Below are 25,967 nucleotides of genomic sequence, written 5' to 3' on the forward strand. Positions count from 1 at the left end.
TGGAAGTCGACACTTATGTGGATGTTTCCTCTGTATGTGCGATGGCGCTTTTCTTTCAGGAGACACAAACACCAAACAGCCACAGGGCAAAGGAATAATAGAAGCAGGTTCAATCTGACAAATTCCTCTTGCTCTCCATGAAATGGCTGTCTGGCACGCTAGCGCTCAGTTTTATACCCGCTGAGTCAATGGAAGGAGTAATATGAGAGGAGCAGGGATCGGAGATCTGAAGTGGCGCTCGGGCTGGACTGCCCTTAGATATTGGACGTATTGGGCCATGAATCATACACGCACCGCAACAGCTCCCCCTCTGGCTATTCTCCGTTCCTTCTCCTTCCACCTCGTACATTACACATGCCACGGTTGTGTCGTGCAATTTAAAGCAGTAAGATGTATTCCTGAATACAGAAACGCACTACAGGTGTTGGGTCCACCGACCACATAGTTTGCTCGGCTGAAATGATTGAATTTCTACCTATGCACTGCTAATGAGGTCAGGCTTGGCGCTAGCCTGAACTAGAATATTTGGTGCAACGGAAAATCTCTCGCACATTTGATTTACGAGCATGTTTTAGAGGGACTTATCTATGGTGTGTTACCGAGATGAGACATCATGTGGTTAAGGTTGAAAGATCGATGTCAGTCCATTTCCCAGAAATTCACTTAAAAAATGTGGCGCCAAAACCAAGCATACCGTTGAACATATTGCTTTTGTTCACATTTCCGATTACATTCACCACTTGTTCATGTAACTGGATTATGGGGTCAGCGACGCACCACACTATATGGTAAACAGTGACTCCATCTAACTTCATGAAATGACTGCATTGGCGATGGCTGTGTTGAGAGATTAAGAAGTGTGTTTTTGGTTGAGGGACATGGATATTTATTTTATTTTAGTTTCCTTAGAGAACCATTGATGCTCAACGTTACGTACAAATCCGAATACAGACAGAGCTTTCTGTCCATGCTCTGTGTCCATTTCTGGTACGAACCAAACGGAGCAGTACCACTGGAAACTGTGGGGGGCAGTGTTGCTGTTACTACCCGATACGTAGCTCTAATGAGACACGATGACATAACAATGGCGGAAATTCTCCGTCCTCCAGTCGCGATATATTTAACAGCCTCACTAACCACTTACAACGCTGACTCTGTTTCGTCTTGTTAAAGTGCGAGACGGTACATTGTCAATTCTCTTCCACAGTCGCCATGTTGGTTTTGGAGTTTGTTGTTGTCATTAGCGTTTGCGTCTGTGCTGCTCCCCCTGGTGGATATAACGGTGAACAGCAACACCAATGTAAAGAATGCATGAAACATCGCTTGAAATGGGCGGGTACAGTTTCGTACGTGAAGGGACGATGAATCGGCCTTAACACCGCACTAAGAAGACTCAATTTTTTTCCATGACACCTGCAGTGCAGCTGTGCATGACTGTCAAGACTGTCTTTATTATCCAGAAAACTGCGTTGTTTAGGGTTGATGAAACAGTGTCATAATTTTCAGAGGCCACTAGATGGCGCTCTTGGTTTCGGAACGATGTGAGGTTTCATTGAATGAGTTGTTCAAGTCCAAACATTTCACAGCAGACAGTTCCATCTGGTGGCCACTGTTTCACGAAACCTCATCAACCCTTGACTAACGCAGGGGTAGCGTTTCATGCAGACACACTTTTAGAACTAAATAACAAATGGATGTTAAAGTGACGTTCATTGAAAGAGTTATAGAGTGCCATCTAGTGGCGTCCTGAAGATGAGGACATTGTTTGTGGAGCCCTTATCGGTAAAGCACAACAGCCTCTGGTGAAGCATGTGCACTGGCAGAGAACAAATAAATCCAAGGTTATTGACTCCAAGATATTCAGTGTGCTTTTCCACAGGAGGAGGGAAGCGTCTCATTTGGTGCCTGTTGTCATCTTTGTTGCTTTGTTTATTGAAGGTCCAGAGGCCTCGGGAAGGAAACGTTAGATTCCGCCTTGATGTGCGCGTCCTCATGCAAAGAGCATGATTGTTGTTTCTGCTGGTGCACAATCCACCAGTTGTGTGTTGTTAGGTGGGTTTATGTATTCATCCTCGCTACCTTGTGACTCCTCAAGGAACCTCGGCTTAGACGGCGCCTACGGCAAAAACCAAAGCACAGAGAGAAAGAGTTGTCAGTGCGGTGACACGTTCCCCTTGTGTAATTGAGGACAATACAGCGTAACAGTACGGAGCAGTGCGAGGGAAGACAACAGATCAGAGGAGCAGCGAATAAACCGAGACACGGAGCAAAGCACAAAGAAAACAAGAGCGAGTTGAAATGATTACAGAGCCACGGCGGGCGACTACAAAGGCACTAAAAGGAAAGCAACAGATTTGTACACGGAGCTGAGCGTCATGGCGGCGGTGTCACAGTGTTGGCGCTCATGTCTGGGATCCTCATTGTGCATGCAGAGGACGCGCGGCTGCCGCTCCCTGACAGGGTTTAAATGGATGCCTCGCCTCCATTTCTCCTCCTATGGATCACCGCCGTCGCGGCGTCAGGATCATCCGACCTTGATCCTGCTGTGTTTTAAGTGTTAATTACTTGATTTGTAGGCATATAATGCGCTGTTTATCCGAACCCGGAGAAATTGAGATCGGTGCTCCAGGGTGGCTTGGCCAGTCATTTCAATCTGCACGGAGGCGACCATGCGCTGCTCGCGCTGAAACTCAAGCAGCAGCGGGAGAAGGGTTTGTTTCCTCACAGTTTTCTGTCGACTCCAGTGTTTGAGTGGAAGAACAGAGGAAGAGCCTTCATTCTCTTGATGCGCTGCTTCAGCAGGACGGATGGGTATTTCTGTGCTTTGATATGTGGTGTTATCCTGTCTGATCCTGAGTGGGTTTTATGTAAAACTCCCTTGTTTTGATGGTATCCTGAAGCCTTTGTTTCCACAAAAACAGGCTTTTGTCTTGTTGAGTCGGTGAACTCAGCCAACTCCTCCCTGGTTTGGCCACAGACAGGAAACAGGTTTGGAGAACGGTGGTGACTGATGTCAGTCAAGCACACAAGCAGAAGCCAGAAGGCAACATTCCCCAGTCTGTTCAAATGACTTCCACTCCCGTTTGTCTGTTCTGTACCTCTATGATTGGTCAGACTATTGAAAACGCCAGTGCGGGTTATTGATGCGAGAGTCAAGTTATCTGGATGTAACTGCAGTTCTCTGAGTACAAGTGGAGCATTTCAACCTTTTTAAGCCACGGCTCACTTCCTTCTCTGAACAAATCCGGAGGCTCACCACCGAAGGCCAAAGCACAATTGTGCTTAGTCGATCGTCTTGGAGAACAGCCATTTTAATTTATGAAGATATTTAGCTTCTGAAACTCAGCGATTTTGGCATGTTATCTGCAGAATCAAGTGGCTGAAAATGTATGGGGCTGGTAATATGGCGAAAATATATTATGATTTATTTATTTTAAATGCCTGTTTTGATTTCATAACACTCTTTTTTTTTTGTGTGTGTAATTTTATTCCAGCGTGGAGAATAGCTCTTTAATGTTCTTTGCCTCCTCTGCTTCATAACAATTTTTCTTTATCTCCTCACTTTTTGGAGCAAATTTATTTGGTGCTGCATTTAGTTTTTCGCCAACTTTTAAACCACAAAGCAAACTTTGACGGTCTACGAGTATCAATAACGTTTTGAAGTGCGACGGCACATTAGCTTTGTTAGCTCTGTCAGCTCAGTCAGACAGTCTTTAGCAGTGCGGGTCCCACAAGCAGCACTCCATCATTCTGTTGTGAAGGTGTGTGGTCAAGTTAGGCCAGTCCTTCTCAAATAGTGGGGTGGGCCCACGTGACCTCGAGGGACATGCTTTCTTGCTGTACTAGAATAAAGTGTAATTGAAGTGTAATTGTACATTGACTCGTGTTTTTTTTTTTTCAGCCAAATTAATGTGCTTTTTCTTTTCTGTTACAGACAAAAACAACCTTGATAAAGTTATTCCTAATTGTAACTTAATCTATATGACTTTCTTTTTTCTTTTCTTTAAAGTTGACAATATATATGTCACTGTAAATACTGTTTACTTGACCATGTTTGGGATCATAGTCACTAAATATACCAACGCATCTGCTGCACGTGGAATGAAGTTGCAGCTTTGCCGTCCAGACATCTGGTGGAATGGTTGGGCTTGAATAATGCTCATCGGAGTGAGATTTAAAAAAAACAATAGGCTACATTCTGTTCCACGTGACAGTTCTGGCCTCGAGCGTTTGGCTCTCCCCACACACACAAAGATTTTTGATAGTAATTACTGAACATTTTTAAAGATTTCGATTGTCATCGCTAACATTTTCCAGAGTGGATTATCATTACAAATTCATTCTCTTCTTGGATAATCTTGTGACAGCTATTCGGGTGTTTAGCATCCTACGTCAGGAAGGAGGAAAACAGATCGAAAAACAGCCCAATATCCGTTATGCTTGTAGCCCACACCAAACTACTAGTTGACAATAATGCAGTGTTATGCCGAGATGTACTTGTATCGACAAATGATACTATTCACAGAGGCGACGGAGAGTTGGGGGCACAAAGCGTTTACTTCTTCCTGGGTGGACGAATCGAATCCAGAAGTGCTGAGTTAGAGGCACATCGTGTTTTAAAACAACTCGAAGATGTGCATTTGACCTGCTTCTTCGCCGTGAGTGTGTCTGGAGTCAACACATCAGCATAGATCTGTAGTGTATAGAAGGAATGTGACCAAATCCGGTTCTCGACCGGAACACGGTGGTTTGCTCTCTCCAGGTTGGTGGAGAGTTCTTGCCTCAAGTGGCGGAGTTTAAGTATCTTGGGGTCTTGTTCTCGAGTGAGGGAAAAAGGGAGCGTGAGATTGACAGACGGGTTAGTGCAGCGGCAGCAGTGATGCGGTCACTGTATCGGACCGTCGTGGTGAAGAGGGAGCTGAGTCACAAGACGAAGCTCTGGATTTACCGATCGATCTACGTTCCCACCCTCACCTATGGTCACCAGCTTTGGGTCATGACCGAAAGGATGAGATCGCGGATACAAGCGGCTGAGATGAGTTTCCTCCGCAGGGTGGCTGGGCGCACCCTTAGAGAGAGGGTGAGGAGTTCGGTCATCCGGGAGGAGCTCGGGGTGGAGTCGCTGCTCCTCCACATCCAGAGGAACCAGCTGAGGTGGCTGGGGCATCTGATCCGGATGCCCCCTGGACGCCTCCCTGGGGAGGTGTTCCGGGCATGTCCTACCGGGAGGAGACCCCGGGGAAGACCCAGGACTGGCTGGAGAGATGATGTCTCTGGTCTGGCCTGGGAACGCCTCGGGATCCCCCGGGAGGAGCTGGAGGAGGTTTGTGCGGACCGGGAAGTTTGGGCTTCCTTGCTCCGAATGCTGCCTCCGCGACCCGACCCCGGATAAGCGGCAGAAGAAGGTGAAAGGTGAAGGTGAAAGGTGACCAAATCCACGTCGGCGGTAACTCAATGGGCTCACGCTCAACATGTTCAGCGAGCACAAAGAAGACTTTTTGCTTGTTTTGGAGTCATTCTGTCCCACACTTGATGTCGCTGAGGACGGAGCCTGACTGAGCTGGGCTCGGAGGCGTCTGCAGTTTGTTCAAGACTCACCTCAGAAGGTTGGCGATGACTGTGAGCATGTGAGGTTTCATTAAAATGGAAGTTGAAAGCGAAAGGTCATAGAGCAGAGCGTCCCATCGGGTGGACATTCATCAAAAACCAAGCCAATATTGGCCCTAAAAAGGAGCTAATTCTTGTGAGACAGCGTGAACAAGTTAAAGTGTAACAAATCAGGCAGCAATTTTTCCAATACATTTGAGTTGTTTAAATTCAAGTTTCTTTTGGACCAAAATAAATGACAATGCTGAACCCTCTCAGCGGGGACCCTCTTTTCCTAATCATCTTTTGTTCACTGAGCGCCGCCTGTGTAATGGGCGAGAGCGGATGCTAGTTTTTCATGTAGCGCTATGAAAATAGACTGAGAAAGCACTCGGAAGAGAAGCACAGCTGTTGAGTCAAGGTACCCAGAAGTGCTGCACCAGAAGAGAGGCGTATGGAACAAAGACAGGAGGAATAGGGACATGCGAAAGTCGGAACCACCGGGATCTTTGATAAATAAACTGACTCAAGCTCGACAAATGCTGCCGTCATGAATTCCTCTCAACACAGATCAAAAGTGAGGTTGGCTGCAAACCGACTTGAGCGACCGGGGTCCGATGGAGGTTTATTTCTCAAGGGGACTGGTGGGGGTGGGGGGTGGACTGCAAGCCAGTTTCAGGACGTACAGTAAAAGCCAGAAGCTCGAGGAGTGGAGAACAGAGCTGCTTGGTCATGTCAATGTGTTGGGCCCCTGGTGTTTTTTAGACTATACACAAGGTGTTATACATTTACCTGCCTGCAACAGGGTCCTTTTAGCGTCAGTTTAACTGGTGTATTGTTGATATCTGGTTTGGAGAGCGTTGTGGATCCACCAGCAGGGAAGATTGTGTCTTGCTATGCAGTGTTTTCCATCGCCCCTCGTGTACTGTTGGTTGCCTTTGGACTTGAAGTTTGACTCTGATCCGCCTGGTCCACTTGTGTGGAACCCAGCTGCTGTTGGAGTTGCACTTCCGTTGTGTCTACTGACGCTGCCAGTGATGAATAACCGGGCGTCTGAATTCCATGTGGAACTTCAATATTGATTTGGCACGGATGATGTGAATTCTGTTGTCTTCTCAGAGGTACCGTATCGTTTCTTCACACCTCCCACCAGGCTTCTGCTGCTTCTCCACAGCTTGGTTCGGTGGGTTATTCCTGTGATTCTATTTAAGAGCATTTAGAGAGCGTCGTGGCTCAACGTTCGGTTGTTGGTGTCGGGATATTTTCTCCTCTGAAGTGTTGATCATCTGCTTCTGCTGTCATCGCTTACGCTTGGAGGTACGCATCTTCATGCCACACTATCTTGGGAGTCGACACACTTGGAGATAGCGTCTCCTGGGATTTATCTCTGGGAAAGAAGATACTGGCCGATCGTATATTTATACCACCAGCAATCTGATTTCTGATCACATTTTCTTTTTCACCCAAAGTTGAGAGGATTGTTTATGCGGTGAGTGAGTTGAGGTGAAGTAAAGGTAGTTAAAATAACACGCTGTTAGTGGACTTTGGATCTCATTTTGAACGCCACATTGGCAGCGGAGCTGGTGACACTGGCACCACACCATCAGATGGAAGGGGAACTCCTACAGTAATACACAGTTATACACCTCTGTTGAAAGGCCCATGAGTTTGGCGTGCTAGCGTTGGGTAGATGTGGTCCTCAGTGTTCTCAGAGCTTCATTGAAATAACCCAAATATTACACAGCAGACATTACCATAGAGTGGGGGTTAACTATAAGTGAAAACACTAGAGTGTTGCAGCCGGGATGCTGCGTGTCTTCGAAAAAGTAATCTGATTACTGATTTGTACTTTAAAAAGTAACTTAGTCGCTCGACTGATGACTTGAATTTAGTTCGTTTTCAAGTTACATTAAACAGCCCTCTTTGTGGGAAGATTTCAATGGCAATATCGAGGTTGCATTTTTGTAGCTAGGTAACCAAAGAACAAGCCTGAAGCCTCGGGGCTTTAGGACTTTGGTGTTTACCTTTATATCTCACTGTAAATACTGTTTACTTGATCATGTTTGGGGTAGTTTTTTTCAGCACAATCTCGTCCCCAGAGGAAAATCATAATAACTAAATGTACCTACACGTCCGCTGCACTTGGGACTGAAGTTCACGCTTGCCGTCCCGACATCTGATAGAATGGATCGGATTGAATAATGCGCACTGGAGTGAGATTTTAAAAAACGTGACAGTTGTGGTCTGGAGCGTTTGGCTCTCCCCACACACACACAAAGATTTAGGATCGTAATTACTGAACATTTTTTAAATTTTCAATCGTCATCCCTAACATTTTTCAGAGCGGATTATCCCAACAAATTCATTCTCTTCTAGGATAATCTCGTAACAGTTACAGTCCAGTCCGTATATCCGCTATGCTTGTAGCCCACACCAGACTCTGACGTTACTGTCAAACAGAGGAGGTGAAGTCACAGAACTGACTTATGCATTAAACCTTGGGAACTGTTTTCAAAAAGTTGTGGTTCCAGCTACTGACAACACTGGGAGTCGACCCACTCTGACTCAGAACTTGTGCAGATGCAACTGACTCCATCTCCTTGTAGAAAGTGAATGCACTTCCACCCTCAGCCTCTAAAATAGAACGCATCTGATTTCCTCTCTCTTGCTGTTTTTCTTTGTTTTTGTTAGGTTATTGGTATGTTATATAACGTGTGGAACATGTTGGAACAGGAATTCCCAGGAATTATTTCATCCCACAGACAATGGAATTCATTTAAAGTTGAAATTCAATCTTTTGAAAACATGTTAGCATGTTAGCTGTTACCCTCTATCTGTCACCAGAGTCTAATAAAGTGGACCGAATCACACTTCCCCAAACTGAAAAGACGGCGTTGGCACACACACAGTGTTTTGAGCCGTTTTGGGATTTTCTTTTCCTTTTTTTTATCCCGATCTCTATCCATCAAAGTTGGTTGCAGTGAGGGGTCTCAAGCTGTCTCTTCTTATGGCAGCGAGATTAAAGAATGACACCAAACTCAGGGCACAGATGTTGGCGAGTGACTCACATATTGAATATATCTGTTCAATCTCTCCCAGCAGATGAGCAGCAATCAGCGCAGCAAAATTATAGAGCACACTGAGAAGCCCCTGCTGCGACACAGACGGTATTTACTCTGCGTTTTAACAAGCTGACAGGAAGCCTCGATGACAGGCGCAAACTTTAAAGCGGGAAGAAAAAAAGGGCCAAATTCCGGCAACCTGGGTCTCGGCCAGGTGACGGTGACTGTGACTCCCTGCTGTAAATGTCTGGGATCGAAGGTTTAGCTTGTATCTCTCGCCATGTCGTGTGGTTTAGTCTGATCAAGTGTTATTTACTGGTACGATAACAACATGAGCAAATATCAGCAGGTGTACGAGGACCCTGGCTATCTGTTCGGCCATGGATTGGGAGGGATCCAATTTTCCCTTGGTGCTTAGCAGGGCCTGACTAAAGAGTTTTAAAGATGAATACTCACATTTGATGCCATTACACCCGAGCTACAAGGCTGATATCAAAGCTAATGCAAAACCCGAGCCATCCAGCGTCTAGAAGGCCGTAATCTTCACCGCTTCATTCCTGCTCCCGCGCTCATGACGGTCACATATGTTGGGAGAGATCAATACGAGTGGATGAGGAGCGCTGAGCTTCAGAGACGTGTGGGACTCTTAGCTTCTGCCCCCCCACCACCACACCACACCACCCGCCCACCTTGAAAGGCTGTTGCTTGAATTGGATTGTGAACCTGATAAGGTTGGGAGAGTGAATCAATGGCAGACTATAAGTTCTTAATGGCATTTTTTGGGGGGAGCCGAGCGAAGTCATGAGTTTACGGGAGAAAATAAATATCATGTGCCGTTTAACAGTCCACAGGATGCAGAGATCACTAAACTGAGCCAGTTTAATGAGTCTCTCTGATCGTTGTTACGGTTATACTGGGAGTGGTTATTACCTTCACGCAGTAGAGGAGGTGAAGCCTCTGGAACTTTGCTTGTAAACTGAATAGCTCCGACTGTGGTCATGTTCAGGAGGTTTGTTTGCAGGTTCAAAAGACTTCCACGCTGCACCACCTGTCACGTGAATGACACCATTGAAACCAGCAAACACCGCAGAGATAACTCATGCCCACGCGGTTGAAAGAGCCCTTCAGCTTTTGACTCTGCTCTCGGACAGGAACTCAGCGGGGGGACTTAACCAAGCTGCATGGTCTGCACGCAGCACAACAATGAGCCAGGGATGTGGGCACTATAACATTAGGGGGAGAAAATACGGTGGGTGGAAATGAGCGACCAGGTGGCGAAACTTTTTTTTTTTTTTAAGTCAATATTTCTGTCATGGCTGCTCAGGAATCAGACTCTGACACTGAACTGTTGGCGGCTGACAGATGACTCGGGAGATCCAGAGTAGGTTTAACAATAGCTTATTATAATTACATAATAAACAAGAGCCGAACAGGAACAATCTGAAGGAGTCGACACCAACGCGAAGTGAAGGAGACAAACGCGAAAGAGAGGGGTAAAACCTGATAACAGGCGAATAAAAACTCAAGCCTGACAAAGGGGGACAACAAAAGTGCACTCGGAATAAACTCACAAGGCGCTCGCTGGTGGAATTAAACTCACACACACACGCGCACACACACACACACACACACACACACACACACACACACACACACATTAGGAATGAATCTAACAAGAGAAACAGAAAACGAAGCGAGGAGAACAACTAAGGAGGCGGCAGAAAGAAAGTCAAGCATGAATACAGTACAATTTAGAACTGTTAAAAGAGCATGAGAGAGCAGAGTCACGACAGAGAGTTTTACTGTAGGAACGCGGAGTAACCATCTGGCACAGACTGCATTCATAGTAGATATATATGGCTAGAAAGGCCAAACACATGGGAAGTGTGGCCTGACAAAAGTCTCTTTTGCCAGAGTTTTACGCTGGTTAGCCCTGTGCTAACATGTTAGCGCTCTCTGCCAACAGCTGCTCAGTCTAGCTCTGGAGGATTCTAGACACTCTGGCACCTTGTCACTGCACATCAACTGTTTGTGTATTTTTAAAGACTGAATAATACTCTTTATAAGTACACAAATACAACCGCTTTGACCAAACGTTATTATTTCATTTTTAAATTAATAAACAGTTCAGATCTAAATTGAATTGGAACAAGAATCACCATATAAAAAACAAATATAAAACATTGAATCAGACCAAATGTATATCGTCCCAGCCCTAGTTGACTGGCATAACACACGTCACTAACTTGTTTACTTCCTTTTTGCTAGTCCGCTGACAACGGAATTAATTTTCTTCCACTCGCTCCTTTGAAAACTTTTTCATTATGTGGAATCATTTGTTTTATTGGACGCTGGGCTGTTTGTTGCCTCTATGAGGAAGTTACACCCACTCAAGCAGTGCTGGCTCAGATGTCCACGCTTCCAACAGTCAGACAAATTGACTGTCGAGGAGCTGGAGTAAGCTGAGTCCGCTGATTCAATGGAATATACCAGCCAACAAGCTCAAGAGTTTTCACGGCAGTAAACTCAAGTGTTTTTGCTTTATGGGATTGGCTGAGTTGAGACACACAGAGGCTTTGAGACTTAAGTTCCTCGGTTGGCGACTTAATTTTATTTTCCAAATGAAATTGTTTGGGTGGCGGTATGAGCCAAACGGAGCCTGGCTCTGACTGGTTGCAAAATATTGTTGTTCCAGAGGAGCAAGTTTAACACTTGCTTCTGAAATGAAAGTCAATACTGAGTCGGGAACAAAGTGCTCCAATAACACGCTACAGAAAGAGACATGCATTCTTGATAACAACGCAGGGATGGAATCCTTTTATATACACGGGCTTTGACAAAGTAATTTCATTTTCAGCGCTAAAGAGAAATGCATGCCTTTGTTCTGAATCAAAAGGATCATGGCTATTTTTTTTTTTTCACATCTTTAGCGCATGTTAACAGCTGTTTAAGCTAACAAGCTCCAAATCCCCACATCATTATTTCAGCAGATGTAGAAGCTTGTTTGAGATAACCTGGCATCAGGAGCGTACAAGCTGCAGTTTGTCAAATACTGTCGAAGCAACAAGAAACTTTTCCATCCAGTTGGAAGCTGGGATGCGGCTGTTTCATCAGCCATCAGCCTTTAACTGGCTTGATCCGGGTCTCCAAGTGGCTCCCACTCTCAGACTCTCATGTGTCACAGCAGAAATCCCCCAAACCAGAGCTAGATCTCTCCATCTGGGCCTCTGTCTGCCAGGAGGTCTCCCACCGTCTTAATGTTCTGAGAGTACTTCCAAAGGATGGGGTCCATTTGGCACGTTGGAAAGGAAGTTGTCTGCTTGTATCTGTGATATCGCTTGTCAATAGATGGGAGTTGATGGCCCTTGTTGCTCTGGAAAGAGATCTAGCTCCACTTTTTTTTCATCCTCTACTGAAGTTGGAAAAGTGGACTTTCGCATCCTATACTGACGACAAACGCAGCTTCAGGGTTGACACAATAGGTTTTCAATTGAAGCACATGTTCCGCCTTCCATGAAACTTTTAAACAAAACAACAAAAAAGAGAGCAGGTATCAGGTGCTGTAGCCAGAGGATGGTGCTCCCTTTGTTCTACATGAAACAACGTGTCAAAGTCTGTTTCAGTCACGGTGACTTTCTTTCAGTACAGTAAGCCGGAGAGCCACATAAGGGGTCATGAATGGCACCTGATATACAAGTGAGTGAAGGGAAGTTCCAAAGATTGAAATGCCTACATGTCAATATGCAACGCTGAAGGCTGCCTGTCAGGTCATGCTGCAAAAATATTGAGTCTCCTCACACCCATGACATCACAGGTGTTTTATTTACCTTAAAGTGCTCAAAATGTGCTGTTTTCGCCCGCGTGTCCACAGCTCCGCCCACAGAGCCGATCTCCTGGAGGAGCGGAGACGAGAAGCAGCAGCTGAGACCAGCTGTGGTGTCGGAACTTGGGACACATTTTGAGCGCTTTAATGTCAATAAAAGACGTGAGGAGTTGATGATTCCAGTTCAGAACATTGGCCAGTTTGTTTCATGAGTCAGTCTCCATGCTGGAGCCCGTTTACCAAACTAGTTCAGAAGTGATCCTCATGCATTTTTAAGCCTTCCTACGGGGCAGACAGCACCACTGCACCCGCGGCTAGGTTTGGCTACCTACCATATTAGGAAGGAAGTTGTGAGACGGACAGTGAGGGTTTCACTGAAAAAGAAACAACAACGCTGCTCCTCCACTTTTTTTGTGAGAGCAGGTGTTGATGAAAAGATGAGTCAGATCATTAGCAATTTGTTCAAGTGCTTCACACTGCTGCATGTCATCAGTCCTGCCAAATGTGAGAAGGTGTGTGTTGTCGTGCGAGAGATCCTGCTAAGTCTATCACAACCTCTCTGGTTTGTCGTTGTTCTGAGAGATCTGCACCATCCTGTCACCTCATTTCTGTACACAGACTCATGTAGTCATGTATGTGCCTCCTCTTCACAGGTGACTGGATTACGGTGCCATCTAGTCCTGCCAACACTCCAACCCTTGCACTAACCACACCGTATGTGGTTACAAGTAGTGCAACTCACTCAATTCTGCACTTTATAATATTTAATAAATGTAGTCATTCATGACTCCAAACATTCAAAAACATCACCGATAACACAGTACCTCATGAGTCCATCATGATGTCTTATGAATCTACGGATAATGTGTCATGGAGGAGACCTTTATATGAATTACAACCTATATTATGTTTTTATTGTCAAGTCAGATTTTCAAGTGGTTTCTTTGTTGTTATTGTTTGTGTTCCTCACTATAGTTTGAGCCAAAATGTCGACCATCAATTCTTTCCTACTTAAACTCAACAACGAAAGTCTCATTCAGATGCTGTATGGAGGAATGTATTTCATATTTCTCCAACTCGACCTTTGCACCTCCGTGGTGCAAACACACACTGCGTTGTTCATGAATTTGAATGATTCATCCGATCCATCCTCATTCTCCGCCACTTAGAGCGAAGGCGCCACGCACTGCTGCGCCTCCACTACAAATGTTTATCAGTCCATTTTGAGACTTTCCAGTTCCTTGTTTTGTTTCACTTCAGAGCTTTTCCCATTTTCCATCACCTATCATCATCGACGTGCCAAGAATAGCCATGCATTTTCTTTTCCTCTCCCTGTTGTTGTTCTGCATCAAAGCACCATTAATGAACGATTTTCTAACCCATGAAGTTGAATTCAAATTCTGTTTATTATCAGGTTATAAGCTTTATACGTTGAAATGAAATGATCCGCCAATAGATCGTGTGAATAACAGCATATTTAAGACTGCAGATGTGCAGCTATTCAGTCAGAACTCATTGTTGAATGGATAGAAATGAACAGTAAATATTTCAGTCTCAACCCTTTGTTAATCTTATTATCTATATATTTACTGTGTGTGAATGGTCTGTGTGACCTGCGATGGACTGGCCACCAGTCCAGGGTGGATTCCTGCCTCGCGCCCCTTGTCCGCTGGGATAGGCTCCAGCACTGCCCGCAACCCTGGCCAGGACTAAGCACTGGTTCACTGACAATGTTTGTATTTTTCATGACATTTCAATTCTTTGACTTGTACCGGTCGAGTGAGAGAGAGTGTCATGATTCCGGATGGATGGACCCAAGTGCAGGAAGTGTTGGTCAATAGAAGGCGCAGGAGTCGAGGTTAAATTACAAAGATTTACTCGTCAGATAAATAATATCCAGACTGACAAATAACAATAACTTAGGACGCTGGGAACCAAAACGTGGACCGGGAACAACACGCAGGGACTGGGGATAAATCTGAAACACAAGAGAGGCAAATTAGAATTGAAGCCTATAACTGGGGAAACAGAAAACACACCCGGAGTTAAGGTCAACATGGTGGAGGTAAGCTGAAAGCGCTCGGTGGAGGTGAATACACACACGCACACGAGGATTAAACCGGACGGAGATATATAACTAAAAAGTGAGGCTTAAATAACAGCTCACTCGCGGACTGGATGGAGGTTGGGAGAGAAAACAAAAGTGGAGCGAGGAGGAACACGGAACTAAGGATACGGCTGAATCGGGATTCAAGCGCGTAGGGAAATCTGGAAAAGGTCAGGGAGGAAAATGAGACCACAAGGGGTTTTAGAGAGTTACCTGAAACGGAGCGAAAAGCGACCATCTGGCAAACGGAGCTGGCATCACAGGCAATGTATCCATGGAATGGCTGATCAGCAGATGAGCCCCAGCTGGAAACAGGAAACAGGAACAACCGGGAGTAACAAAATAAAAGCACACGACAGAACGCGGAGATAAATGCAAAGAGGAACAGAAAGAAACAAAGTGCGGACGTGACAGAGAGTGAGTTTAGAGAGCGTTCATCCTTTCATTTTTCACTTGTTTCTCATGAGGAGTAAGTTGAATTCATTTCTCAATATGTCACATTAACGTAGTGATGTTGTGAAAAAATAACTAAACACATCAACACGCGTAGCTAAATTCAGCATCTGCCCACACATCAGTCGGTCCAATGTCACAACAACTATCTGCCAACCGTATTGTAATTAGAATGAGTCATTCACTATATACGATTGTTACTCATATTTACAAGGTTTGTTTCTGACCATAAATAGGTCTTGCCCTGTAGTTATGTAGCTGGGCTGTTGGAAGCTTCACTTCATCCATAACCTATGATGCATAAACAGAGCAATCTCCAGTGCAACACGCTGAACAGTCCACTCACTCACTGGGCTGCAGCGGGCGAGGAGCTGGAGACAAATTTGAAAAATTGTTTTCCTTGGAATTACACTGGTTCCATCAAGAACTGTTGCATCTCAGTCAGATCTTACCCTCTAGTTACTGGCTTTGTTCAGCTGCGTCTATAACTCAGGAACTATTGGATGTTGATCGACTCATTTGTTCACAGTGATTTTTAGTGAGGATTTGAACAATAAGATTTCAATGACTGGATGTTCATATCTTTGTCAAAGCAGCTATTTGTCCTCACCTATACTGTAGCTCCTCCCCTTTCAGCTCCACTGCAGTGAGAAACTGTTCAATAATCAAGAATTAATACACAGTGGTAACTCGGTTTTCGAACGTCCCGAAATTCGAACAAATCAGAGTTCGAACAAAAATTTCGAGATTTTTTTGCTTCAGATTTCGGACGAAAATCCAGAACTGGAACGCCCCCGAAAAAAAGCCGTTAAAACCATAACGTGCGCGGACCGATCAGCTGACGCACGACACGCTTTGTTATTGTGTGTAACGCAGCCTCTGTATGCAGACGTGTCCCGTTAGCTCCATTTACTGACTGTTTTTTCTTCATATTGAGGTGTAAAACCTTTCCTGTCTCCGCACTGGACCGTGGTAGAGTGTCACAGGGGAGGTGCTGGAGCGCTCACTCCAGGGTTTGATGTCCTGTTGTGGGCTGGAGCTGGGACAGGGATGAGGCCAGTCTGGGACAGAGCGTGACTTGGTTTATGACTTTGTCACAGCCAAACTGCACAGAAGCGCACATTCAGAGCTGGACACGCACCGGGCACCTCTTCCCTTCTGGAGAGACGTAACTCACTCAGCAACCCCTCCCACATGCAGCGGCCACACACATAGAGGAACAGCCACCTGCAGCAGACACTCTACATTCACTCCTACAAAAGACTATTTTAAGGCTTGGAACGCATTATTGCTTTTTCCATTCATTGTAATGGGAAAAATCCATTCAGATTCCAAACAAATCGCTTCTCGAACGGCCGTCTGGAACAGATTGTGGTTGAGAATCGAGGCACCACTGTAACTAATTCAGTCAAACTGCACATCATTTTTTAAAACCAAGAGCGCCGCCTACTGAGCTACGAAAATAGAACCTTTCACTAGTGATGGGTAGATGAAGTGTCATGAAACAGTATTTCAGAGTGGATGACACAGTTCCCTAATTTTCAGAGGCCACTAGTTGGCGCCCTTGGTTTGGAGACGATGTTGCATCCAAACATTTTATAGCAGACAGCGCCACCTGGTGGCCTCTGGAAATCAGGACAAGTGATGAAAGTGTTCCAGGACCCCTTTGAAGTTCGACTTTTTTGATATTGAAATGAATAGGCACAAATGGCTACATCCAACAGGGGTTCTACTTAATCGGTTAAGTGTCGAAACAATGTCGTGACCAAAATTGTGTGCTACTACAAATGTACTGTATCGCTCTGGCAGACGAACAGGCGAGTGAATTCCCTGAATGAATCTCAATCCGCCTTTCAGCACAGTTCACTTTTCTTTCTTTTTTTTTCTTTGTAACAGCCAGAATGGTGCACCGAAATTCTGTCTTCACATCAAAAGGAAGGGAGTGTTGAGGAAGTCACAGGGATTAGATCGATAGCAGGACCAATGCCGAGAGAGAAAAAAGACTGAAAGACACTGAGCACTTGATAAAGTCTGCAGTGGATTGAGAGGCAGAGAGGCGGCTCAGTCAAGGTTGATGAAAGAGACTGATATTGCTGTTGGATTTGGGGCGAGGGAGTGAGGGGGAGGGCTGTTGAACACTTGTGTTGTACACTGTGTATTACTGAGACGACAGCACATGATGTGAGAGCTTCTCTTCTTCCATCATTCATTGTCCAGAAGAGTGTTGAGGCGCTCGCTGCAGGTGTGAAGACGTACAGTCAAGATTGTGAGAAGTCCAAAACTCGGGAAACTAAGATTGACATCATACAGAAGACAATGTGTATGAGATAAGAGGCGTCGCTCAAAATAAATCACACACTTCTTCACCGATATCAGCCGATAATGTTGCTCACCAATAGATCGGTGCCATTTCTTTCTCCTAAATATTCCACTTTGACCTCTCTATTTCTAAAGGGAGTAGCTTGGAAATGGTTAGTGACCATGGCGTAATGTAAATAAAGTTTGGGGTGGAAGTAAATTCATAATGTGTGTGTTATGAGGTCAGCAGCGATAGTGGTCTACTTCACTTTTACAGATGTTTTTCCTGATCCGCCGGTGACATCTTTTCTCATCTCTCCAGCCTCAGTAACTGACTGCTCCTCCACGACCACTAGCTCTCCCACGGTTTCTACTGTTTCGAGTTGTTTTCATGTTCCCAACAAGCAGTGTTTGTCTTCCTCGACGAGTAAACATCTTCATCAGAGTGTGAATATTGCTCCTCCCACTGAGACTCTCTGTTGTGCTCCACCTATGTAACCACAGTCTCCTCGCCCGCTTCTTCTCTGTATTCACCCCAAAACTTTGCTTAAAACACGCCAATGAATGTGACTTAGAATGAAGTGAGAGGTGCCCGACATCTGCTTCTGTTAAGTCCAAACTAAACTTGGCTTCATGATGGCAGCTTGTCTTGTTTACATGCAGCGATGCTGCTGGTCGCCATTTTGTGACTTTGGCTCTTTGCGCAGAGCAAACCTGGATTGCAAAGTGGGATTTGTAAATACTGTTTTGCATGAACTTTTAGTGACTCTAGATCAGGGCAAAGTGCCGCGCGGGGGCCACATGTGGCCCTCATATCATGAGTGTTAATATTAGTGGGGAAAAATCTATAACAATAATAATTCACCATAGTAACTGGCTTCCTCATTTGCACTAGGTGGCGCTCTCTGTAGTGATGGGCGGATGAGGTTGCATGAATGAGTGTCCAGTTGGTGGCACTCTTGCTTGAACATGATGCGAGGTTTCATTGCTCTAGCTGTTCAAAGCTAGAGATAATGCAGTAGGCAGGTGACATCAAGTGGCCATCTAGTGGGTTTCATGAAACCTTGTCAACAGTGAGATAAGTGTTTGAAGCCAAATGTTTCGGTGCAGCACCTCATCGACCTGTCGCTGCTTCCTGTTGTTCTGAATGGCGCTGAAGATGATAGCAATTCCACAAATATATATATTTTTCTGTCACTGACGAAAGCAAATCCAGAGTTAATGGCTTTATGAAATCAGAGGTCAGAGACTTTGCGAACACCTTCATTGTCTCCAGCAGCGCCTGCAGTCATGACCTGCAGGAACGTGAGGGATCTCAGTGTCACATTCAAACGTCTCCTAAGTTGTTGGCCTGACAACATTCCGCAACATTTCGCTCCATTCAAAGTCCACCTGCCAGTTGGAGGTGTGCGTTTCTTGTTTTTCTGCGAGCAAGAACAAGGGCGTGTGATCTACAAACAACTCTCTTCTGTAATCACCCAGCGCTGGGTCAATCTGCTGCGCCGAGATTCGCAGCGAAATATAGAGTTATTTGTTGGCAGAAAACATCGCAGCCTTCATTACAAATACAACAAACAAGCGCGGCGAGTGTGTTGACACATGACTGCAGTAAACAGAATTATAGTTTGATGAGGATAAAATCCATAGCGAATTATTGACTCGTGTTGTGCTGCTCCTCTATACTGCTGCATGGGAATCGATATTTTTTGGAGTGAAATCCCCCCATTCTCTGCACATCTGGTTGTGTTTTTTCTGCTGTTCGGTGGATCAGTTGTTTCACCGAACACCCAGGGATTAAATTAAAGGGCAGTTGGAGAAGCCGCTGTCATTGATCGATCGCTCAGCCCAGGTCTTGTCAAAGGGATTATTCAACTGGCGCCAGGGGGCTACGCCGCTGTCCTTTACGTGGAGGCAGTGAACAAATGTTCCCCCTGTTTTTTTAATTGAATCCTTTTAAATGAGATGTCAATGGTCGTACTGTGATGTGGAGGTGGTTGTTGTGAGGATTCACTTCGAAAAGTCAAACTGGTCCTGAAGGTATTTGAAGCCCTGCAAACCAAATGTGTCCGATGACGTCACATCCGGCAGAAAATTGAAACGAAGGATTTGATGGCACTTTCTACCCGCAAAATACCATGTTTGTCATGGGGTTGTTTGGGACGTATTTGTCTGTTCTTCTCCGTGACCTGCGGAACAACGCGCCGTGATTGGCTGGCAGGTATTGGTGCTTTTATTTGGTAGCAGTGTCAACTCCCCGCCCCTTTAAATCCGGTCCACTGACACACACACCTCTTTCAAACGTCAACTCACAACCCTCCTTTTCAGAATAGCCGTTGAAAACCAACTGTAAAGCGTCTTTGAGTCCCTGAGAAAAGTGCGACATAAAACCATTCGATACCGATTTTTCTCAATTTCCTTTTAAAAGTTTTTGAAGTATGACGACACAGAAAATTATTTCATTTCAATTCAGTTATTTCATTGACATTAATAAAAAAAAAAGCAAGAACAATTTTCCACCAGGGGTTTCGCACCACAAGTCCAGTGCTTTGACTAGATGTTGAAATCCAACTTTCTCCACTGGGCGTCATGTCTTTTGTGAGACAGAAAGTAAAGGCTTGTGTTACTGTTATACGTCTCTCGGAATCTTTCTCGTTCGGTGTAATGTTTACAAAAGACGGATCACTGCTTAGGTAATGCCACTTAGTGCTGAGCAGAGCCGTCGCGTACTCAAGTGGCCGATGTGTCTTTGTGTGGCGAAAAAGATTTGTAGTGCAGCCCGGGTTTCTTGCCACCGGCCGCCGACACAGCTAGCAAACCGTAGTATTTTGCTGCGTGTCCCTCTGGAGACACCGGGAGATGCCTTTTTCCCCCACAGTATCTGTTTCTGCTCGCAGAAACTGAGGTCATGTGCCCACCGTGTTGGAGCTGATGCGACAATCACGCTGCCATTCTCAGAGAAATGTGACAAAAACAGACTACTCTTATGCAGTAGCGCTGCTCACTGCATCCGCCTGAGATCAGCTCCTTGGGTTTAGACTTTTGCAACATGCCAAAGTCAAGAATGAGACCCGTGAAGAGGTGAGCGTCTGAAAGCAGTGGAAAGATCACAAGGCAAGAGTTGAGTTCAAGCAAGAGAAAGAAGTCGGCGCAGTTCAGTGGACCTGAGGACCGTCCGCGCACTGAAAACAAGTATTTTTCAAACACAGACATAGCTTAAGAAATACTGTGGCAGAAACCCGGATCTAATTCTCCATTTCTCTGTTTGCCCTCTAGAAATGGCCTTTGAACAGAGCAGATTCATCTCGGTCCATCCTGACCTTTAGCTTCCCCCGTGGAGCCTGCCGCATTTCTCCACACAGAGAAATTACTCAGCAGAGGCTGCACCAAAAAACGCAAACATAACTATCCCAGTGTTGTACACAGAGGCGAAACCCTCCGCTCGGTTGTGAGGGTTTTGACTCTCCGTCCTCACATATTCACACCAGGCCCAGGCCTGACACTAGTCAGAGCATCGATCCTGACAGCAGCTTACAGTTCGCTCATATCCCATCGTGTTTGGCTGTTATTCACCCACTCACTCAGCAAGTGGTTCATGAAATGAAGCTCATGTTCATCACATAGAATTAAGTTCAGACTCTAGTATCGTCCAGTATCTGAGAATTGTTTCATCTTGTTGCATGTCTTTTCATCAGACTTCTAACTTCTGTTACATTTCACATTTTTCTGAACCTGAGAAAGTTCTGCTGCCAGTTCTCCTCAGTCCATCACAAGCAAAGAAACACCGCTCATAATTACCGTAAATTCCAGACTATAAAGTGCACCAGCCTCTAAACGTAAGAAGGAAAACAGATCTTGTTCCTACATGAGCTGCAGTGCTCCATAAGCCGCGGTTGCAGTGGTGCTGTCTGCACCCTAGAAAGGCTTAAAAATGCATGAGGATCACTTCTAAACTAGTTTGGAAAATGGGCTCCAGCATGGAGTCTGACTCATGAAACAAACTGGCCAATGATCTGAACTGGAATCATCAACTCCTCACATCTGTTATTGACATTAAAGCGCTCAAAATGTGTCCCAAGTTCCGACACCACAGCTGGTCTCAGCTGCTGCTTCTCGTCTCCGCTCCTCCAGGAGATCGGCTCTGTGGGCGGAGCTGCGGGCACGCGGGCGAAAACAGCGCATTTGAGCTGTGATGTCATGGGTTTGATGTGACGAGACTGAATATTTCGACAGCATGAGGCTCTTTAGCCTGGATATTAGCTGCAGGGTTCAGACCGCAGGAAAAAAGTAGAGGCTTATCGTCCAGAAATGATGGTAAAATAAATAGAGGCTCAAAGGATTTAAATAGTTGCAGACCTGTGTTGTAAACTGAAGCTGACCTCACTCTCCTCTGTGATCTCTGATGCTGCCTTGACTTTGGGAAGATGCTGAATCTGAACTGTATGTTTGTGAAGGAGTGTTGCAGGAGGAAGAATGTGACCCTAATATTTCAAGATTTGATCAAAGTCACCTGTGTCGTTCTGTTGTTTTCTTTCACTTCCTCTCTGCCAGCTGCTTGCTTGAAACATTTAGACCCTTCCCTCCTTCCTGTTCCCACTGTCAGTGGGCTGTTGGTGCCGAGGCAGGGAGCTGAACCTGTGACCTCCTCGTCTCGCCAATTCACTGCCTCAGTAACCTCCCAACCGCCCCGCGCACCAGTCACTCCAACACTTGTCTCCCTCTGAAGCTGAAAAGCATCGCGCCATTTTCCCCCCGTCTTGTTCAGCATCCACTCTGAAAATGAAACAGTGGTTCTCACAAAACAATTTTCGGCGTATAAATCTCCCAGACACGGGAGTCGCCGGTCAGGGCGACAAGTTGACAGTGAATGAATATTGATTTTTCCGGCCGTGCGGCGCAGCAGGTTTCAGGCTGAGTGGATTTACTCGTCCACAGTTGTCAGAGGACAGGTTGTTTAATGGGCTGTTATCAATGCACGCAGACTCGGGATGTGATGGATCGCGCGCTGCTGCAGGCTGCTGCGAGAACATTCATGAAATAAAGATGAATCCAAATCACGGCTTAATGAAGGGAAGATTGACACCAGCGTTTCCAATATGTTTTTTTTTTGGAGCCCAGATTTTTCATGGTGACGTCTTACCTCACTTTAATGCGATTTGAGAAGGCAGAGGTATTTATAGTACCGCTGTGCGATTGCGGCTGTTCTCCGATGGGATTACACTTCGCACTCCAAATCCGCCAAAACAGATTTGACGATAGCAAAGGGCTCGCAATTATAACGCGGTCGGGTTTGGCGGTCGACGAAGCGCCAACTTCCCCGCCTCTCTTCGTGTTCGGGACTTTTCTATATGGTGTTGGCAAAGTTTTCACTCCAAGGTGAATAGACGTCTTTTGTTGTGTCGGTCCATTTTTCCAAAGATCGGCTTCACTGCATCAGGCATTTTGACACAGATTAGACGTTGAAAAAAATCCCATTCATTACCTTATACTTCTTCTCTTAACAGGGTCACGGTCAGCTGTGCGTGTCTCTGGATTGGTTCAACACAATGAAACATGTTCTCTTTTTATTGCTTCTCATTGTGGTATGTCATGTCATGGATTATGTGGGAACCCTTGACTTAATCTCAGGCAAAACTAAAGTCAGATTAATCTGTCCATGTCTAACACAGAGCGACAAGCACCAACCCTCCATGTTGCACAGGCACGTTTGTTGTCATATTCAATGTACAAAAGCGGAAAAGATTCTGTTAGCCTGTGACTTTGTTTCACTCATTTTTTTCTTTTTTTCAACTCACTTCACTTCAACAACAGCAGCAGCAGCAGCAGACGACATGGCAGTGCGTATGGGCCCTCAGTTGTGGGGCCTTTTTAAAAATGTAAAACAGAATCTTCGGCTGTTCTTTCATTAAAACAAGCAGCGTACTATTTCACCAACCTGAGCTCCACAGCACTGTTTATTTTTACAACATAATTTTATTCAGTTTTTGTCCAGGGCTTGTGACTAATATGCAAATTTAGCTTTAGATGTCATCTACATTGCTTTAGTCTTAGTCAAGCTTTTGTCAACAAAATATCATAAGATTCAGTCAATGAAAACAATGGCAGATTTAGTCGATGAAAATGACCTGGTCTCCGACCAGGTGTGCAGCACTAGCAGTGTCTCCAGAGATGGGTAGATGAAGTATCATGAAACAGTCCTACAGGGTTGAAGAAACAGAGGCCACTTGATGGCGCTCCAGAAATGATGCAAAGTTGTTCAAGTCCAAACATTTCACAGCAGGCAGCGCCATCTGAAAAACAGGACTGTTTCATGAAACTTCATTGAGCTTTCAACACTATGTCATGAAACCTCATTGATCCATCACAACTCTCCCAAAATGTATTTATTTAATTTTAATAATATGCACTGATCTTAGTCAGTCAACATTTGAGATGAAGTTGATAAAAAAAGTAAAAAGAAAGCTGATAAATACATATACAGGTCTTTTATTTTGTTTTTTGTTTGTTTTACCTGTCGCTTATTTTTTGTCCAGAGCTACTGTGAGTGCACTTTTAGTGGGATATTTCAGAAGAAAGTTCCAGCAGAAGCAGAACGAGAGCTTGTGGGTGTGAAGCAGGTGGACGTTATGTCGGAGTGCGTTTTTGTGAAGTGCTAATGAAGGGAGTATGTGATTTGAGGCACTGTACATTTCTCAGGGATCTGAAAAGGTCAATAGAATATCAGAGCAGAAGATACATTCAGATGGCTTTCAATTTGGATGCTGGCCCCAGGTCTGGGTCTGTTCCATAGAGGCATTTAAATTTTATTTTATTTTATTTATTTATTTTTTTTTTTTACAGAACAAACTGAGTAGTACCAGTGGAAACCATGGGGGGCAGTGTTGCTGTTGCTACCTGATACGCAGCTCTAATGAGACAGGAAGAAGACGTAACAATGGTGGAAACTCTCCGTCCTCCAGTGGTGATATATTTAACAGCCTCACCAACCACCGCCTCCTACAACGCTGCCCCTGTTTCCTCTTTTGTGCAAGAGCTACACGATCAATACTTCTTCCACAGTCGCCATGTTGGTTTTGGAGTTTGTCGTTGTCATAAACTTTTGACTGTGGGCTGCTCCCCCTGGTGGACATATTGGTGAACAGCAATACCAACGTGAAGAACACATGGAAGCATGTGATCAGTTGTTTGAAATGGAAGGGTACAACAGTCGTAGCATAAATGGGCCTAAAGTGAAAAAGCCAAAGATTATACAGCGCCATCTATTGGCCTCAGAAAATGAGGACACTGCTTCATGAAACCGCATCAAACCATCACTACTGACCAGTGCTGCAGCTACTTGAATCCTTAAGTTGTCGGACAGATATGTCACTCAACTTTTACAGTAAAGTAAATACAGTGGGATAAAAGTATGTAATTCTGTTATGTAACTCATGTCTGTTGTCCTTAATATTTGCATATCCACACCACAGTTCTTGTTTAAAGAGATGTGACCTTCATTTTTAGTTGTTTGATGCTGTGACGTTAACATTTTTGGGGGGTTTTGCTTCTTGGTTTTGACTTTGCAATTATAAGTGAAACGCACATGAAGAAGTCCTGACATCTGAAACAGAAGAGAAGAATCGGCGTCGTCCCATCGCAGGAGATGTCAAAAGCTGGTATTTTTCAGGTTAACCCCAAAAATAAAAGCCATTTCGAGAAGCTTCTCCCTTTGTGGCGTCAGTGAAAGGCAGATGGAGAGACCCGGTGACACCTGCGTTTCAACAGCCCCAGCCTGTCAGAGTCCATTTTTAAGATCCTTTTATTTCCCCTTAATGGTTTCAGACCTTGTTATTGATCAGAAGCAGAGCGTCTGAAGAAGCAAAGCACCTTCGAGTTATTGAAAAGTGCCATACAACAGAGCCTTCCGTCCTTGCTGTACGTAATGTTTGAGCAGCGTGTGGACGTTGAACAAAGTTCTCTGGTCGTCTTGACGTCATTTGAAAAATCTATTTTATTTTTCGTCATTTTGTTTCTGAAACTGTCGAATATGTTTGTGTTGTATATTGCCATGTTTGGTGAAAAGAAAAAAACACATAAAATGAGGCCATATTTTTGGCGGCAGATGCTGAACCGCGCTGCAGGAGCGGAGCTGTAATTGGACGCGGCATCTGAATGTTGGCGTGGGAAATGTTGACGGAGCTGCTCTGCTGTTTGCAGTGCTGCTGCTGGGCATCTTCCTCTACACCCGCTGGAGGAGCTACAAAGGACTGAAGGAGGGAGTCTACCACGTGTCGGCGCACCACGACGCCTGGGAGGACATCCGGGAGAACGTCCTCAACTACGACGAGGAGGGAGGCGGCGAGGAGGACCAGGTAGCCGTCAAAACCAGGCGCGATCTAAAGAGTCTGTTCCGGCGAATATCGCCATCCTCCTGTGGGAGATGGGAGCGTTGTAATGGAGCCCACACGCGCTCCTTATCTGCTCTCCACAACAGCTGCCGTCACCCGGAAGCATTCGACCCTTCGACAGCTGAAGAGCTTCACACAGCTGGTGTGGGGACAGTTGGGTTTGCCTCACTTTACAGCATCTTAAATATAGCTGAGTGATGGGCTGCTGCCTGATGTCCATTTTAGCAGGAGTGGAGGAGGAGTTGGGATGGAAC

General features: G+C 45.2%; 1 protein-coding gene across 2 annotated transcripts in view; it reads left to right on the forward strand.

Annotated features, from left to right (window-relative positions):
* The window catches only part of si:ch211-186j3.6 (neural-cadherin), a 323,558-nt gene that overhangs the window by 290,399 nt on the left and 7,192 nt on the right, over positions 1-25,967 (forward strand). For both annotated transcript variants that reach the window (XR_008413679.1, XM_053853874.1), the window contains exon 36: positions 25,523-25,677. Coding sequence is in view for 1 of the 2 variants with exons in the window: in XM_053853874.1 (XP_053709849.1) it covers positions 25,523-25,677 (155 nt within the window). In the remaining variant the exon portion in view is untranslated. The remainder of the gene's footprint in view (positions 1-25,522; positions 25,678-25,967) is intronic.

The sequence above is a fragment of the Synchiropus splendidus genome, chromosome 1 (assembly GCF_027744825.2).
Source record: "Synchiropus splendidus isolate RoL2022-P1 chromosome 1, RoL_Sspl_1.0, whole genome shotgun sequence".
Lineage (NCBI taxonomy): Eukaryota > Metazoa > Chordata > Actinopteri > Syngnathiformes > Callionymidae > Synchiropus > Synchiropus splendidus.